At 43.3% G+C, this 17,230-nt stretch overlaps 1 protein-coding gene across 1 annotated transcript in view; it reads left to right on the top strand.

Annotated features, from left to right (window-relative positions):
- Nucleotides 1–17,230, top strand: part of PRICKLE4 (prickle planar cell polarity protein 4) — a 140,955-nt gene that overhangs the window by 69,443 nt on the left and 54,282 nt on the right. The window contains exons 2-4 of the mRNA XM_078644728.1: nucleotides 12,072–12,240; nucleotides 13,612–13,719; nucleotides 14,298–14,435. Coding sequence (XP_078500854.1) covers nucleotides 12,088–12,240; nucleotides 13,612–13,719; nucleotides 14,298–14,435 — 399 coding nt within the window. The 5' untranslated portion in view covers nucleotides 12,072–12,087. The remainder of the gene's footprint in view (nucleotides 1–12,071; nucleotides 12,241–13,611; nucleotides 13,720–14,297; nucleotides 14,436–17,230) is intronic.

The following is a 17,230-nucleotide window of genomic DNA, read 5'->3' as shown; positions in this document are numbered from 1 at the left end:
TAATTGTTATTAAGGCCGCACCGTCATTTTCTTTACTCGTTAGTAGGTGGGCCCACCACATACGGTCTGCGCAGCAGCGGGCATTTTCACATGCAGGGTTTAAAGTTGGCAACATTGTTGATCTCAGGGCGCCTTTATTTACGACAAAAGGATTTGGAGTGCTCGTAAAAAGAAATAACGGACTGCTTCCCACCCACGACAATCTAATCATGGGAGCGTGGTCTCACGGGAAGGAACAGAGCCCTCTGTGGAAAGGGCGAGAGGAAGGGAGTGTTGTGGAACAGCCCTGATGAAGAGGAAGGAAAGCGGGCGGGGCTGGCCTGGGGGCTAAAACAGCCTAGGAAAATATTTAACACCTATCTAATAGTTCCCAAAGCGAGCGAGTCGGACCATTTCAGGGGAAGTTTGGAGAGGTCTCCCCTGAATACATTACTTTTTGATGATTAGGCGTATCTATTCACTTTACTGTACAATCTTCCAGACGCATGGGATGGAAAGAAGTTTTCTCATGGAGACATTTCTGAACAGAATCTGGTGAAATATCCCAGTACCTCGGGGTCAGGTAGTGTGCAGGAATATTTGTTCTCTGCACGATCAAATCAGGTATGCCACACTGGCAGATGTGCCGCCCATGTCGTGTGACGCTTTAATACAGCCCTGACTGTGTTTTCAACTACTAGTCGCCTTCTGGAAACGTAGGTCTGCTTTTTACACTTAAGGCACGGGCTCGAAAATACCAGCACGCCAAATGTTGAGTAAAAATCAAGGACTGGCTGGAGGAGCCGCTTTAGTGGCCGCCAGCGCATCTGCCTAGAGGTAGACTTGTAGGACACTTCCTTGAGGATGCTGAGCCAAGTTTGTTCCAGGGTCAGGGTGGTATGAAGCTCACTCCGCATAGTTTTCTATGAGCACTGTTGTAAGTATAATAAAACTTCTGGAAGTCACGTCTGGTAGGTAAAAAGTATTTATTTACGGAGCAGACAACCAACATGCACCTCGCCAGCTGACAAGATCTTAACTGTCAAATCTGGAATCTTGCTTGGCTGAGGCAAGGCACTAGAACGTATAGAGATTCTGAATATGAAACATCCTTTACAACGAAACTTTTACAACACAGTGCTTTTACAACGCAGGTTTTACAACGAAAACCATTAATTACAACGCATTGCGCTGGGGGGCGCTCTAGGATAGGGAATACATTTAATTTCATGTCCAACGTCTTCCCTACTATCCACGGGGACTGGAGTTGGAATAGTAAATTAAACTATTTACTATCCAGCACCCCAAAGCGCTAATCGTTGTAAAGGTTTGCGTTGTAAAAACTGCGTTGTAACAGCATGCGTGGTAAGATCACTGAGCGAGTTGCACCTCAAACTGATCAAGGCCCGAATTTCAAGTAACACCAACGGGCAAGCTTGACCTCACCATGATTTTGGGCCAACTTTACTTTGCATTTTTGCTAAGTCGAGCTTTACTTAGTACCTATCCTCGGATAAACTTCTGCATTACCAAGCCTTTCTGAGCACTGGCCCGACCATGTCAGTGATCTTTGCTAAGCACAGCTTGGTCAAAGACTCCTTCGTAGAGTCTTTTCATCTCTTTCAGCCGTAATTCGGTCCATCTCCCAACACCAGTGTGGGACAGAGCCCCTACAACAGTCCAGTGATCCTGAGGGAAAGCTTCAGAATATCATGGACTTTCTCAACCTTAAAATGATGGGAAAGAATGAACATCTGAGCCAAACCTTCTACCAAAGCAATGGCACTATGCTTTTTTACATTTTTTTGAATAATTTTTATTGAGTTTTTTAATGTGCAAAATTCTTAGAGATATTCGTAGGGGAGCAGGGGCATTCTTAGGGGTGCAAAATTTAAAAAGAAAAGTGAAAGGATACTTGCCTTATCCCGGGTGCTGGCAACACCCGCTACACTGATGCATGGAACAGCGCTATGCAAACTGTAACCCATGGTCTCTGCTGTTTTGTAAACAGGATTTTTGGTGGTTTTGTTTTTTCCAAGCAATAACAACAAAACATATATTTTTCTGGGCATCTTAATTTCTTGTATACCGTTATCTTTTCCCCTCATTTTCATACTCCTCTTGTCTACCATCCTTTCTCATTATTTACTTGGGAACCGTGCTTGTGTTCCTAATTAAGATTCTATCTATGTAAGGCATGCTGTTTTGTTCTTACTTCCGGTCAACGTGGTTCATCATTCATTGTCTGTGGGTATGTCAGATAGTGTACACTGTCTCAGTGATAGTAGATAGTGTACACTGTCTCAGTGATAGTATTATTTCCTCTGACGCCCATGCACTCTTCATCTTCCCCATACCTCCTCATACTTTCGGGGTCACTCCATCCCTTTCTCCATTCCCATGCACATATCCATGTTTCTATGCCTTTTTATGATTGTGAATGGTTCATATGTTCGCCACTTTTGTACTACATCTCATTCTGCTACTACTAATCCTTGGTTTATCAATATTGTCTGAAATCTCATGAGATTCTGTGTTCTCAGAATACCCAACAGTGTGGTACTGGTTTCTAGTTCTAGAGGGCACCCACATATTGTCTCCCTTTCTCTCTGGATTCTGGACCAATTTTTGTGGATAGCTTAATATTCCCATAGTGTGTATGAAGGTCCTCTGTTACCTGTATTTTTACAAGCATGTGTTATTTCCTGTTCTGCCGAATTTCATCAGTTGCTTTCGTGTGTAATACAACCTGGGTAGGATTTTTAACTAAATGAGTCTGAAATTCGATCCTATTGATACTTCACAGTGGAGCATTAAGGCCTGCCACGCTTCATCGTCCATTTCTCCTATGTCTTGCTCCCATTGTATTTTTGGTCTCTGTTCTGTTGTGCTATTTGGCTTTAGTATAGCATGCAAATGCCACTAGTGTGGCACTGTCGGAATCTCACTGTGTGGCATGATTACATGTGAATCTGTATGTGTTTTGGGAGAGGTCAGTGGTTTTAGTATGAAATGTGGGAAGAGTTGGGTGAGGTGTATGGACCTCACATGTGGTCCGGTTGCATCATGTTGCACGCCATACTGTGTAAATGTTTAAAAAAGTATGTGAGATGATTGGTGTGCAGCTTATCCGGCATGTATTCCATGTATCTGACTGATGAGTAGTAGTTTGGTGGGAGTGCTAGCCATTCTTCTCTAGGGTGGTGGTGTGTTCTGTGAGGACCACCCGCTGGAGGGAGGCACGACTAAAGACGTCCACAGGCAGCATCTGTAGATGGGGCCCTCAAATAACAGAGATGGTACACCCATGGACAATCAACAGAAACTGACAACTCAGTATGCGGTCTACGGTGCGGTCTACGGTCAAAGTGATTTGAGGCCCTGGGTCAGGGCTAAGCAGAGTTCAGTCTAGGATCGATGCTAGGTGAAGCTTAACTAACACTTGATCCTAAGCGAAGTTCAGTCTAGGGTCAGTGTTAGGGAAAGCTCAGCCTAAGTTAAGTGATCTTCAGCCTCATGTCTGTGCTAGATGAAGTTCATGCAGGGTTAGTGCAATGTGATGGTTACTTAGGGTCAGTGATAAGCGAAGCCCATCCCATGTTAAATGCCCTGTGAAGCTCTGTACATGGTTGGTGTTAAGCAAAGAAGGCACAGAACTGGTATTAAGTTTAACTGAAGCCTGGGGTCTGTGATATGTGTAGCTTACCTTAGGTGTTACAAGAAGCTTGACACGGAGCCAGTATTAAGTGATGCTCGGTCAGTGTTGCTGATGTTGCGCCTCTCGATTCATCCTCTCCCTTCCGACAGGCCATATGTTTCCCATATACTCCAATAGGGCTCCCACTCCAATCGAGTGAAACAGTACCTAGCACACTAGGAAGGACACCGCTTAAACTAAATGCCCACCTAAGATACTGACCACTGACTGCCAAAGGGTCATATAAAAAGCTTCACATGTTTGCCACTTGTGCCATGTGTCAGTTGGATATGTTCATCTAACCACAGGATGAATATACTGACTGAGCACACAGCCTGCCTCTTTCATTCCCTCTGCCTCAAAGAATCAAAGTATTAAGACTGTTGTTATGCAATAGGGTCCAGAAAAACAACGTAGGAGCGTCACTATTGAGAATGACTACAAAATAAAGCAAACAAGTAATCTAGCACATTGTCTTGGCTGCTTATGAAAAACCTCAATAGGTTTGTTTGAAAGCCCTCACTCACCGACCTGGTCGGTGACATGCTTCATCATCGGGCCCCACCAGGAGTGGCCGAGTGCCACCCTGGTGTGCTGCAACGCCAGATTACTGCGGAGCTGGTTATTTGTGAATGTGAAGTGCAAGATAAAAAGGCCAATTGAGTCAAAAAAGGAAGTTTTATTTGTTTTGCCAATTGGACAGGGATAAAAATATATATTATATGTAGGATAACGGACCAAATTATAAGTCCACTATCATCCTAGTGTGAGGTCGGTCAACATGTGTCAGCCTATGTGGAATGTTTTATCAGGCATTCATCAGGACCAGTGAGTTTAAAATATGTACAGTGGTGTGTGTCAAAACCTCGGTGGTGTGGGCGCGCTAAGGCCCACCCTAGCCAGAGGTCAATTGTGTAAAAAATAAGAACAATTGTCTAAGATTCCAAATGATTGGGGTGGAACCGAGTTTATTGGGGGGGCGCTAAAATTTAGAACACCATGGATCTCGGGAGGGGGGTGGTAGCAAATTGGCACACCGTCCTGGAAGCTAGGCACCCGCTCGGTACCTGCAAACGCCCTCGAAAGCCGGACCCCAAAGGGCTAGATTACTTGTTTGCTTTATTTTGTAATCATTCTCAATAGTGACGCTCCTACGTTGTTTTTCTGGACCTTAACCTTTACCATGCTCATTACGAGCTACGCTCGTCATGAGGCACGGTGCTCCGGTGCTCAGCTCGTCATGAGCTGTGGAACGCTCAGGTGCGGGGAGAATTCCCCTGCTGTGCTGAGCGTTCCACGGGAGCCGGTGCACCTGTGACGAGCTCAGCTCGTCATGAGCACAGGAGCACCGTGCCTCATGACGAGCTGAGCTCGTCATGAGCATGCGGGCGCTGTGCGTGCCCCCCTTTCCCCCAGCACAGCGGCGGAATTACCCCCACAGCGAAGGGGCTAATCCAAAGGGAATAGGAGTGTTCCTTGTCTCCCTTCCTCTCTTGTTGTTACTAGTTATGCAATAGGGAACATATGACTTCCCCTGCTATCACATGTGTGTGTCATAGGCCACTTACCATGGAGCAGGCTAGCAAGTCAGCATTGTCCTCCAGATCATATGCATATCGAGGCACTGGTGCTGTCACAGCAGATTCAAAATGCTCACTTGCTGGTGTAACGCCTTGGTACGTGGCCGAGTGGATGTCTACCGATTCCTGTCAGGCCCAATCCTACTCCTGAAGCTCCTGTCACACCTACCACCATTAGAAGACTGTTATATTCCTGCTTCTCCTGTCATTCACGAGCATGCATGAGAGTCTGGAATCATCATTGTAGAATTAGTTTGATTCCAGATTCTCTGCATTCTGGGGAAGGCGGTTGCTGAGGCAGGATAACTGGAGCATCTTCTGTAAACCATGCCTATCAATAAACCCAATCTTAATCCTACAAATCTCGTTACCTGGATTCTGTATCCACAATATTTTGGCGACGGATCTCCTACCTCGTCCATCTGTGTCTACGTCCTGCTCCCGATCCACAACTTCGTGAGCTTCGTTTTTCTCCGATTTTTCATTTGCTGTTGGCAACTACCATGGAGAGCTTCGTTTCTTCTTCAGCTTTCATTCGCTGGTGGCAGCTATCCGGAAGGTACTGTTTCTCCGTGTTGTGTTGTGTTATTTGGCAATTTTCGTCCTCCACGCGCTGTCCATTAGTCGCGAGACGCACTTTGATGTGCGCGCGCAGGCAGTAAGTTGCGTTATTCAAGTTCCTGACGTTATTGCTTCACGACGCTTCGCGGCCATTTTGTGACTTTACCTTCGATTTGCCAATCATTTCTTGCCAACCACGCAACGCATCTACACGGAACCAACGTGATTTCGAAATTTTTCACATTTTTGACGTTCGGCGGCCATTTTCTTGCACTATTTGACTGTTGCCAACCAATTTGCCAACTACGTGTTTGTTAAACACTCGTTTTTGGACTGTGAATTACATGTTTGTTTTTTTCTCACGTTTTTCTTTTTGTGATATTTTACTACATTATCTCCTGCCTCAGCCTAATTCCGCGTACAGTACAGTAATATTATTCTTGGTGCATATTATACATTTACATATACTTATCTTTCATGGCTACTACAGCTAATTCTACTATTGCACCGCCACCTCCGTTTTTAATTGATGGTGATACCCCTACCATTGAATGGGAGGAGTGGCTAAGTATTTTTGAAAATTATTTAGAGGCTATTGATGGGCTTAGTTCCCTGTGTCAAGAAGGAAAGCAATTTTTTTAAATTCCCAAATTCCCTTGGTAAAGAAGGCCAACATGCTTTCAAATGTTTGCCAGAACTAGTTGGTGCGAATGGTCAACCTGTGGATAATCCGTATAATGAAGCTAAACTGAGGCTTGAAAAGTATTTTGTGAAACAAGTCAATATTGTGATGCAAAGACACAAATTTTACACTCTTCCGCAAAAAGAGAAAGAAACTGTTGACCAAATGGTAACTCGCCTAAGGGAGCTTTAGTTGAAATGTGACTTTGGTGCTATGACAGATCAGCTTATCAGAGATCAGTTGATCATTCAGTGCAAAAACAAGAGGATGCAACAAAAACTTTGGGCAGCCAAAAATCCAACTTTAATGGAAGTCATTGCTATTGCTAAGGTGGTGGAGGAATCGGATAAGTGTATGGAAGAAATGCGTACCTTGGAGTTGAAAAAGAAGGATTCCATTAATATTGTTAACAAACTGGATAAAGACTCTGCTTCTACTGATGTTAAGCCCAAATTTTCTACTTTCAAGTCGAAGCCTAAAAGTTTTTTTCCTGAAGGGAAAAATACATTTGTTGGTTGCTTTCGCTGTGGGAACATGTCTCATGCGGCGGATTTCGTAGGTTGTTTTGCTCGAGATAAAACTTCCAGGAAATGTGGGAGAAGGGGACACACCAGTAAAGCTTGTAAAAATCCTTCTGTTAATAGAGTTGCGTATGTTGAAGATGACATCGTTCCTCATGATATGGCTTTATGCATAGAGGATTGTGCTTGTGTTGGTCTTCGAAAACCTAAAGCTGTCTTTATTTTGAATGGGGTTTCTGTAACGCTCTTAGTTGATCCCGGATCTATGTTCACCATTATCCCTTTCCGCTTCTTCAAAGAATGTTGGCCCCATTTGCCGTTATCCAAAAGTGATAGTACCCCTAAGGGTTATGGAGGTGAAGTTATCAATATAAAGGGCGTTATGGATACCTCTTTCGAATTCAAGGGGATATTTTCTTCAGGGAAAGTGTATGTTTCTGATGATGGTCTTGCTATTCTGGGTTGGACGCAGCAACATGATTTGCATATCATTCTAGATCCTATATCTATAGATAAAGTTCTTGTTATTGATGATTTTCCAAATGTTGATGCTATTTTTTCTAAGTACAATGATGTTTTTCGCTCACGTTTGGGTAAATTGGAGGGTTATGTGCATGAAATTAAACTAAAAATAAATTGTTCGCCTGTGAAACATACCCTTAGAAGAATTCCCATTGCTATACGTAGTGAAGTTAAAGAAATGCTTGATGATATGCAGAAACAAGATATTATGGAGCCTGTCGAAGCCTCTGAGTGGCTTTCTCCTGTGGTCGTTACTCAAAAGAAAGATGGTAGACATCGTTTTTGTGTGGGCCTTAGGTCTCTCAACCAAAATATTATTGTAGATAAGTTTCCCCTCCCTAATATCTCGGAGATGGTACTGTTGATGGACAAGGCAACATTTTATAGTAAACTTGATCTTAGATCAGACTACCTTCAAGTTGTTTTACACCCTGACTCTAGGAAACTTACTGCATTTGTAACTATTGATGGAGTTTTTCAATTTAAAAGATTGCCGTTTGGTCTGGCCTCAGCGGTCAGCGTATTCCAACGCATGATGCATTCTTTGTTGAAAGACCTAAAACATGTTCATTTTTTTCAAGATGATGTATTAATTATTGGTATAGATGAGACTGAACATAAGGCTAACTGGGCTAAAGTTTTGCATCTATTTTCGAATGCTGGTCTTACCCTAAGGAAGAGTAAGTGTCAGTTTTTGTTAACTGAAATTGATTATTTGGGTTACACCATTTCTCATTCTGGTGTGAAGCCAAAAGAAGATTTATTGAAAGCCATTAGGTGTGCTCCCATTCCCTCGAATAAGGATCAGCTAAAATCCTTTTTAGGATTAGTAGAGTATTACTCTAAGTTTGTTTCAAATTTTGCTCACAAGACTGAAGCTTTGCGATTATTGCTTAGAAAAGGGGTACAATTTGTTTGGGGTTCTCAACAATCTGAGGCCTTTGAGAAAATTAAACTTGAGATTGTCAATGCAGTTATTCTTACCACTTTTGAACCAGATAAAGACACTTTTGTAACTGTTGATGCCAGTGCCCATGGTATTGGTGCCATTTTATCACAAAAGAAAAATGGTTTGGAGAAGACGGTTGCTTTCGCTTCACGCACTCTTAGTGCTTCAGAGCACAATTATGTGGTAATTGAGCGTGAGGCGTTAGCTGCCGTTTGGGGGGTTTCGCATTTTCGCACTTATGTGTGGGGCACCCAATTCTCCTTAAGAACTGATCACAAGCCACTCATTAGAATTTTGTCGCCAGGAGGAGCTAATAATGGTTCTCCTCGCTTAATGAGATTTGCTGCCAAACTGCAAGAATATACATATAGTTTAGTATATATTTCTGGGTGGAAAAAAAAAACAAGCGGATTGCTTGTCTCGGTTACCTATTCAGTCAGAAACACTTGATGATTTTAATGATGAAAATGTGTGTTTAGTTGCTAGCTTTGATGATGCTTATTCAGGCGGTTTCAATTCGATCTCTAGGGATGAGTGGCATCGAGCAGTGGTTGAGGATCTTGATTTTAGGGACTTAATTAGTGCTATACGTCTTGGTTGGAAACGGGAGGGTGAAGTGAAGCCTTCTCTACAGAATTTTGTTAAATGGCAAGAAGAGCTCAGTTTGGGTAGTTCTGATGATTTGGTGATGAGAGGTGAAAGATTTATACCTCCGAATTCTCTTAGAAGAAGACTTTTTCTTCTAGCGCATGAGGGTAATCTTGGCCAGAGTATGACCAGTAAACGGCTTAAGGTTTTTGGTGGCCTGGAATGGATGACGATGTTAGAAGATGGGTTGAGGATTGTTCTCTATGCAAAGAGAGTGAAAAGAGGTTAAAGATTGATTCACGTACACAGGGTTCCATTTCGTGTGATAAAGACTTACCATGGCAGAAAGTCTGTTTGGATTTTATTGGTCCTATGGATTATTTGTCTGGAGATCGTCGTTTTGCTTTGGTTTTGGTGGATGTGTGTTCTCGTTAGATGTGTGTTGAGTTCATGAAGAATATTACCACAGAAAGTGTTATTAGGCCACTCAGATCTATCTTTTTGAAGGAGAGTTTTCCTTGTATTTTGCTAACGGATAATGGTACTCAATTGACTTCGTCATCCATGCGTTTGTTCTTGTCTAATCATGGGATCAAACATATGTGTACTCCCTTGTATAATCCACAAGGTAACGGTATTGTGGAGCGTATGAATAGGATGGCGAAGGGTACTATTCAAATGTCTGTGCAAGTTAAACGTGATGTTCGTAGTGCTGTGGAAGAATTCGTTTTTATCGTATAACACTACTGTTCATAGTGTCACCAATGCCATTCCTTTTGAGCTTATGCGTGGTAGGGTTCCCAAAACCAAGATGGTTCCTCAGTGGTTATTTGAGGGGAAGATACCTTTAGATGTCAGTACTTTCAGTGGTAAGTGTGGGGAAAATTTAAATTCTTCCAGTGGTAAAGTGGGAAGAGTTGATGTGGGTAATTTCGTCAAAATTAAGTTAAGCAGAAAGGAGCATGGTGTTAATAAGTTTTCAGAACCTTTTAGGGTTAAGGAGTTTCACAAGTGGCATGTTGTTTTGGAGAATGGGCAAAATTGGAACTTCAGAAGGATTGCCTTGTATTCTAAAGGAGGCAGTGTCACTGATTCTGGTTGTGTTGCTCCTAAGAAAGATATTTTGATGAGTAAAACAGTTCTGGGGGGTAAGCGAATGAGTTCTGCACGGCAATGTCGTGTACCAAGGAAATATGATGATTTTAAATTGTATTAATTATTTCCTGAAATATAGGTTTTTATGTCATCTTTTAAAATGTTTAGGAAACATGTTAATTTTAGAATGCATTGATTGTTTTCTTGATTGTAGAATGTTTTGATTGTTTCCTTGAAAGCAAAAAAAAATTCGTTTTTTATGATGTTTCTTTCTTTTAAGTTGTAGTGCGTAATGTGCTAATGTAAATAATGCTTATAAGTTTAGTTTATAGAATGTATTTTGTGTTTTTCGGGTAAGTGATTCTGTGTCAATTTTTATTGCTTATACTTGCTTTTGTCTTATTCTTTTGTTTTATAAGGAAGGAAGATATGTTATATTCCTGCCTCTCCTGTCATTCACGAGCGTGCATGAGAGTCTGGAATCATCATTGTAGAATTAGTTTGATTCCAGATTCTCTGCATTCTGGGGAAGGCGGTTGCTGAGGCAGGATGACTGTTATTCTATTAACCAAGCCTATCAATAAACCCAATTTTAATCCTGCAAATCTCGTTACCTGGATTCTGTATCCACAATAAAGACCATGCAGAATCCTGCCTCAGGTACGTCAATGCGTGTGTGGGGGCAACTAGGAACACCCAAAAACCAGGGAACCAGAGAGCTGCCATACAGCAGCAGGAGAGAGATAGCTCCTAAACACCTCCTGCTGACAGAGGCAAAACCAGGTAGGGCCAGCAGTGTTTCCCTATTGGACCTAAATGCTTCCACAGCCCATGGTCAAAGTTAGTTGAAGATAACCACAAGGAGGGCTCATAAGTTGGATACAAAATTCACATCTAATTTTTCAGTGAATCCGGATCAACAGAGAGGCTCAGAAACAGATAGGCTTACTGAGCGTGAAGGTATATGAGGAGAGAGGCGCCTGCGCCAAGTTTAAAAGAAAGTGTCCCTTAAGATATAAATTTCCTCTCAAAAGGGTAAGGACTTTCATGAAGAGGCAAAGAATCATGTAACTTGCTTGTAAATTATAAATTGTAATTGTAAATCACATGCTTCAGTCATTCTCAATAACTTATCTGTGCTACAAGCTTCTCACAAGAAGTAATCTTTACTGGAATGTTGTTGAAGAATTGATGTCCTGGTCTAAAAACATTGGGGCATATTATCAAGACAGGTGTTGAAATTATCGCTGCCTTGGCGGCAGAAAACTGCGGCTAAAACGGCGATAATGGGCTTGATAATATGCTCTATGGAATTCCAATTGAAGCCCGTGTTAGATGTCCTTCATATCTAACATGGGCTTCAATTGGAATTCCATAGAGCATATTATCAAGCCCATTATCGCCGTTTGAGCTGCAGTTTTCTGTCGCTAAAGCGGCAATAATTTGATCAGCTGTCTTGATAATATGCCCCATTATCTTTTACAAGCTTCTTGAAGCCAATCTGAGTGAACAGATGTATCTAAAACTTCGCAAAGCCCTTCCCAGTACCTGTTTTTCTAAGACCTTTTTAAACATGTTTCCAATAACTGATGTCTTCTAAAAGCTTCTCAATGCCTTTACCTGTAACAAATACTTTCCAAAGAGCTTATGTACACACTTCCCTGTAATCACTTGACCAGAATCTTCGTCAAGCCCTTCCCAGTAAATGGTGTTTTCTAATCCCTTTGTTCTCTTCTAATAGGTTCTTGAAGCCCATCCAGTTTACTGATTTCTCCTACGGTTTTTGCTAAGCTTCTTCCATTAATCAGTCTCTTCTTGAAGTCTATCCCAGTAACCAGCCGCTTGAAGTTGCCTGCAGCTCTGAAGTCCTTGGCAGTAACCCGTTTATGTTTTTCAGCCTCAGGGGTCTGCTGATGTCCGCGATGAGCCCGGCCTGGCAGCAGGGGCCAAGGACTTCGGCCAGGGAGCCTCCTTCCAACACCCGACATCCCTCGTCCTCTGACAGCGACTCTGGCTGCCCACAAGAGGAGGTCCCCAGCATTGCATCAGACTCCACACCAGATCAGGTATGGTCAAAAAGTTCTTGTAGCAGACTCAGTGTCCTCTGGGTCAACATGTCCAGCCAAATACTGCAAAACAGGAACTGTAGCTGTGTTATGGTACTTAGAACCTCCTCGATCACTGGGTTAAACCTCACTTTAAAAAAAACGCAGTTGTATTATTTTACATATCAAACACTGTCAAACCGTGCATAGTACATGATATTTCCAAGACACTTTTCTTCATCTGCATCTCTAGCAAAATAAAACTCCTCTTGGGGAGGTATGCATTGTCCATAATGGTGATATGAGTTTGGAGGTTTGTCAGTATGCATCCTATGTTAAATCTCACCTCAGCCGTGGGAGGCGTTCCATCACTGTGCTTAAAATCCGGGATGATGACCTCTACCTTCTGCTAATCCCTGCTGTTGTGCAGGGACCATCATTAACATACTTGACCCCTTAGCCCCAATGTACCCAAGCTCCTACTATGATTGTAGTTGCATAAATTGCACTTGTGTTTCTATTGCTCTTCATACCTCTAACGAGGCACCAAGGTGCATTAGCAGAAAGGGAGTGTGCTATTCTGTAGGCATGCCACGTTTGGAAGTGTCTGTCTGTCGTGTGTCCTATATGGGTCATGCTTTGGTGGCATATGGGGTGACCAGTTACACTCTTACTGTGATTTGTCACACCAGTTGTGAGGCTGAAGGGGCCAGGGGTGAAGGACAGGACTCAAGGATAAAACTGGTGCATGGATGGGTAAAGAGTGTGTGAGTGATTTCTGGTTGTGTGTTAGGGGTTTTTATGTCATATGTACAGCTGAAAAAGCTAGGCCCATGTTTCCGTAGGAGTGAGGCTGCACACATGCAACTGTTTTAGAAGACATCTCAGAACAGACTTGGTGATGTAAACATGCAGATACCTACAGGGTTACGGTGGGTGCCATTGGTGGTACAAGGTGGTACATGCTTCCGTTGGTTATAGAAGAGCCGCTGCATTCCACAGGTGTCATGGCAGCAACTCACATGAAACAGACATTCTACAACTGGCCATGAGTGGTACGTGCTACTCCTCCCAACCTGGAGATAGCGAAACCAATGTACTAACACCTCCTGGCTCACTTTATCCAACCCCCAGTTGCATATAAAATATGTCCCATATCATTTTCTCCATTTACCTTGAACTGTAAATGGGAGATGTTGATTGAGTCTTCTGCTGTTTACTGGAGACTAGAGGAAGGACATTTTTAATCAGAAAGACCTGTAAAAAGGTCATACGATTTAGTGCCAATTTTGTTCAGAGTTTCGCACATGTCGCAGATATGAATAGTTTATTAAGATTTTCAATTTATGGAAAATGATCACTCCCAATTGTAGCTTCTTCCTGTCCCTGCAGGTGGCAGTGACGAGTCTGTCCATGAAGGATGCAGCAACCCTACCAACGAGCAGGTGCCCACATCGAATCAGGACTCTGCTGTGCCAGCTGCCACCACAAGACAGCGATGTAAGAGAGTTGGCCACTGCATTGCCCACATTCTCTCAAAATGCCCACCTTGACCCGGTCCAGCCAAATCTCTTTCTCTTCCCCCTTCATGGCCCCAAACCCCTTTGACCCACCCTTGTGACCCCGCCGGAGGCTCCACTGCTCCTTCCCACTACAACTTCATACACCCTCTGCTTCTCCACCGTTGTGAGCTGCTTCTCTATTATTTCCGGTGGCCGTGGGGGGCAAAATGTCATCATTCACACTCCACCATCTTTCACTGACTCTACTCTGCGTTCCTTGATTCTGCCCTCTCCTTCATTTAACAGCACTGTAACCGCTTTGCTCACTCTACTGCTCCTGGGTTTGGTAAATGCCACCTCACAGCGTTCTGTGAGCTTTGGCTCACGCTTGTCCCTTCTGCTTGGACAGGGCTGTAAGAACTTTGTCTAACTCCCTCACCTGCCAGTGTGCCGACATCCTTGAGTCTCACCAAGGCTGCTAGGTGAGGTCTGCCCTCCTTATTCCCAAATGCACCAGGGCTCTGTCTTCCCAGAAGAGAAGCTGTGGCGCCTGACTGCGGTGTGTTTGTATTCCAGGAGCGGTACTGCACAGCCCTGGCAGAGGAGGAGCGGGGGCAACTGCAGCAATTCTACATCCAGAGAAGACTGCAGTCCTTGGGACAAGGGAGTGTGCGACCTGTGAAGGCTGTGCATGCGGGGAACCTCTGTGAGCGGGTAAGATCCACAGACAATATTTATGTTTACCTTTAATTTACTCACAATGCTATCTTCAATCTTCACTCATCAAGCTGTAAGCCATGTTTTGCCATCAAAACACAGTTCTGGTGTCATTTTCATCTTCAAGTCAAGGAGTAGAACCTATGTTTACTCTGCAGTCAGAGGGTGGAAAGAACCTTTATGCACCCCTTGAATGCAGACTGCCACTTTTATCTGATAATCAGTATATGAAAGACACTACGGTCATCAATAGGGTTAATGGCAACTTTAACCTCCAGTGGAGAACCAGCTCCATCATTACTCTCCACTCAGAAGAAGATGCACTATTTAAATCCTCAGAGAAGAAGTCTGAAACAATATTTACCCTAAATCAGAGAGTGGAATCCATCTTTACTCTTCATTCGGATTTAGAAGGCCATCTCCCTCTGACAACCAGAGTATGAAGCCAATGTTATCCCCCAGTAAGTGTACCTATTGCATTTTTATCCTCCAACAAGGGACACGCCACTGAGAGGGCAAGATAAGACCATTGCCCTCCGACCAGAAGATGGAAGCAATCTTTACCACGCAGTCCGGAGGTGGAAGTCATACGTACCTGATGCTCACAGAGGGTGGAAGGTATCTGTACATTAGTCAGATGGATTGATGTGATCTGATTCCTCCAATCAGAAGCCAGACGTGTCTCTACCCTCCAGTTGGAGAATACAATTAATCTTTATCCTCAAGATAGAGGGTTGATGTTCTCGATTACCTCGAATCGCGGTATATATGCCTGTTCTCCTGAGTTCATTTGAATGCACATGAATTTAACAAATAAGAATGAGCACGTGCCCGATGAGTAGGCTCGTCCATGTCAAAGGCAAGTAGTCAGAGGGATGTGGATGGTACACAAGAGTAATAAAGTGAACGGGGCAGGGAGAAGATACGTACAGTTGTCTGACGTCAATGCACCAGTCCCCCACATGCAGGGACTAAAGTGATGAGGGTGGTACACAGCACCTGCCACAGGTCCGTTCACCAGGATGACTAGGAGAAAAAGAAGAGACTTCTGCTGATGTCATCTGGGCCTTCTGGTGGAACCCCGTCCACTTTGCTCACATAAGGAACATTCTAAGCATCAATTGAGTCTGCACAGCAAGTTTGCTTATTGCTGTGTATTCTGGATGCGGTTACCATAACTATTACCCCCAAGAACCAGGAAACCCTCCAGTGATACTGGAGCACTAAAAATGAATTAAGAACTATGAGTTATGGGGCTATGCCAAGGACAGAGGACAGCGCAAACATGTGCACACTCTGAAGAACACCAGGTTGGTAGGAAGGGCAGCTGGTACATGTGAGGACCATTTGAGTCCACAGATAAGAGAAAGGGAAGAATTGTGGGAATGGGAGAAAGAAAATCAGACATGGGGGATGCTTGGTGGTGAGCGAGGACAAAGGGCAAAGGGAACCATACAACTCGGAAAAGTTGTGAGGAGTCCGTCTGTTCCTGCGCTCACTGCTTTGCCTCCCCTGGAACAACTTGACCTGCTTTCAATTGGACTTTTTCTGATTGGCTGTAGGGTGCATCTTGTCCCGAAATGTCTGCCTCTGAGTCAACCTCATCCTCCATTCCACCATTCGCCACAGTTTGTAACCTCTCTTGTTTGTAACCTAAACCTAAGAGTCCTTTTCTTTGTTGAAAGGGAACAGGGGCATTATGTTCCATTGTGTGCCATAAGTTTAGATGTTTCTTGATTAATCCGGTTACAGATATCCATAACAAATATGGCATTTACCTGTTATGTTATGTTAAAAATATTTATAAAGCGCTCTTACACCAAGTGGTTTCATGGCGCTGGCAGCGGGGTGGCAACGGTAGTAGAGAGACGGATGCTTACTCGTATGCTTGTGAAAACAAGAAGGTTTTAAGACGTGTTCTGAAATGAGAATAAGAAGTTACAAATCTGAGTTCAGCTGGGAGGGAATTCAAAAAGTGGGGAGCCAGAAAATAAAGTTGACCAGGGACATAGGGTTCTCACCCATGTCATGTTAGCAGGAAGAATGTTGTGGAGGAACGGTGATGTAGCTGCTACATCGAAACAGAAGCTACATATTCCTCTACAGCAAAAACACTTATGCTCCAAATGGAACCTTGGTAGTCTCTTCTATTCTCCGATCAGAGGGTATAATCCTATAGCTATATAGCTATAGCTCGATGTAGCATTAAGAGACCAGTTCTAGAAGATAAGACAGACCCTATAGGTACCAATGGCTAAGCTGAAAATTCTGACCATAAACATTTGTGGGCAAAATGATATAAAAAAAAGACAAAGAACCACAATAAGCTTAAAATCAATCGGGGCAGATATCGTTTGTCTGCAAGAAACTCATGTTGAGGGGACTCAAATACATTTATTGAAAACATTAGGATATAGAGTTGTCATTGCTACAACTCAGACAAACAAAACTAGAGGGGTAGCTATTCTAGCGCGGGGTGGAGGGGTACAGTTTATGAGATCTGCAGTTGATAAATATGGCCGATGGGCCATCTCTGAGTGCCGATATGGAGAGGGAGAAAAACTTACGGTCTGCTCTATATATGGATGTGTCACTGATGATCCCGATCTCCTGAACTTTTTAACTAACGAACTAGCATATTGGCCGGTTCCGATGGTTGTCTGTGGCGACTTTAATCTAAATCTCCCGTCAAAGTGGTCATCTGTTCATAATTTTAGCTACCAGGGTAGGAAACCCAAAACATTTAGTGCCCTTAGGGATCTTTGTAATACACATGCAATTTCTGACTGTTG

Source organism: Lissotriton helveticus, chromosome 5_1 (assembly GCF_964261635.1).
Source record: "Lissotriton helveticus chromosome 5_1, aLisHel1.1, whole genome shotgun sequence".
Classification (NCBI taxonomy): domain Eukaryota; kingdom Metazoa; phylum Chordata; class Amphibia; order Caudata; family Salamandridae; genus Lissotriton; species Lissotriton helveticus.
The sequence above is the reverse complement of the archived record's forward strand: the minus strand, read 5'-3'. Positions and strand labels throughout refer to the sequence as shown.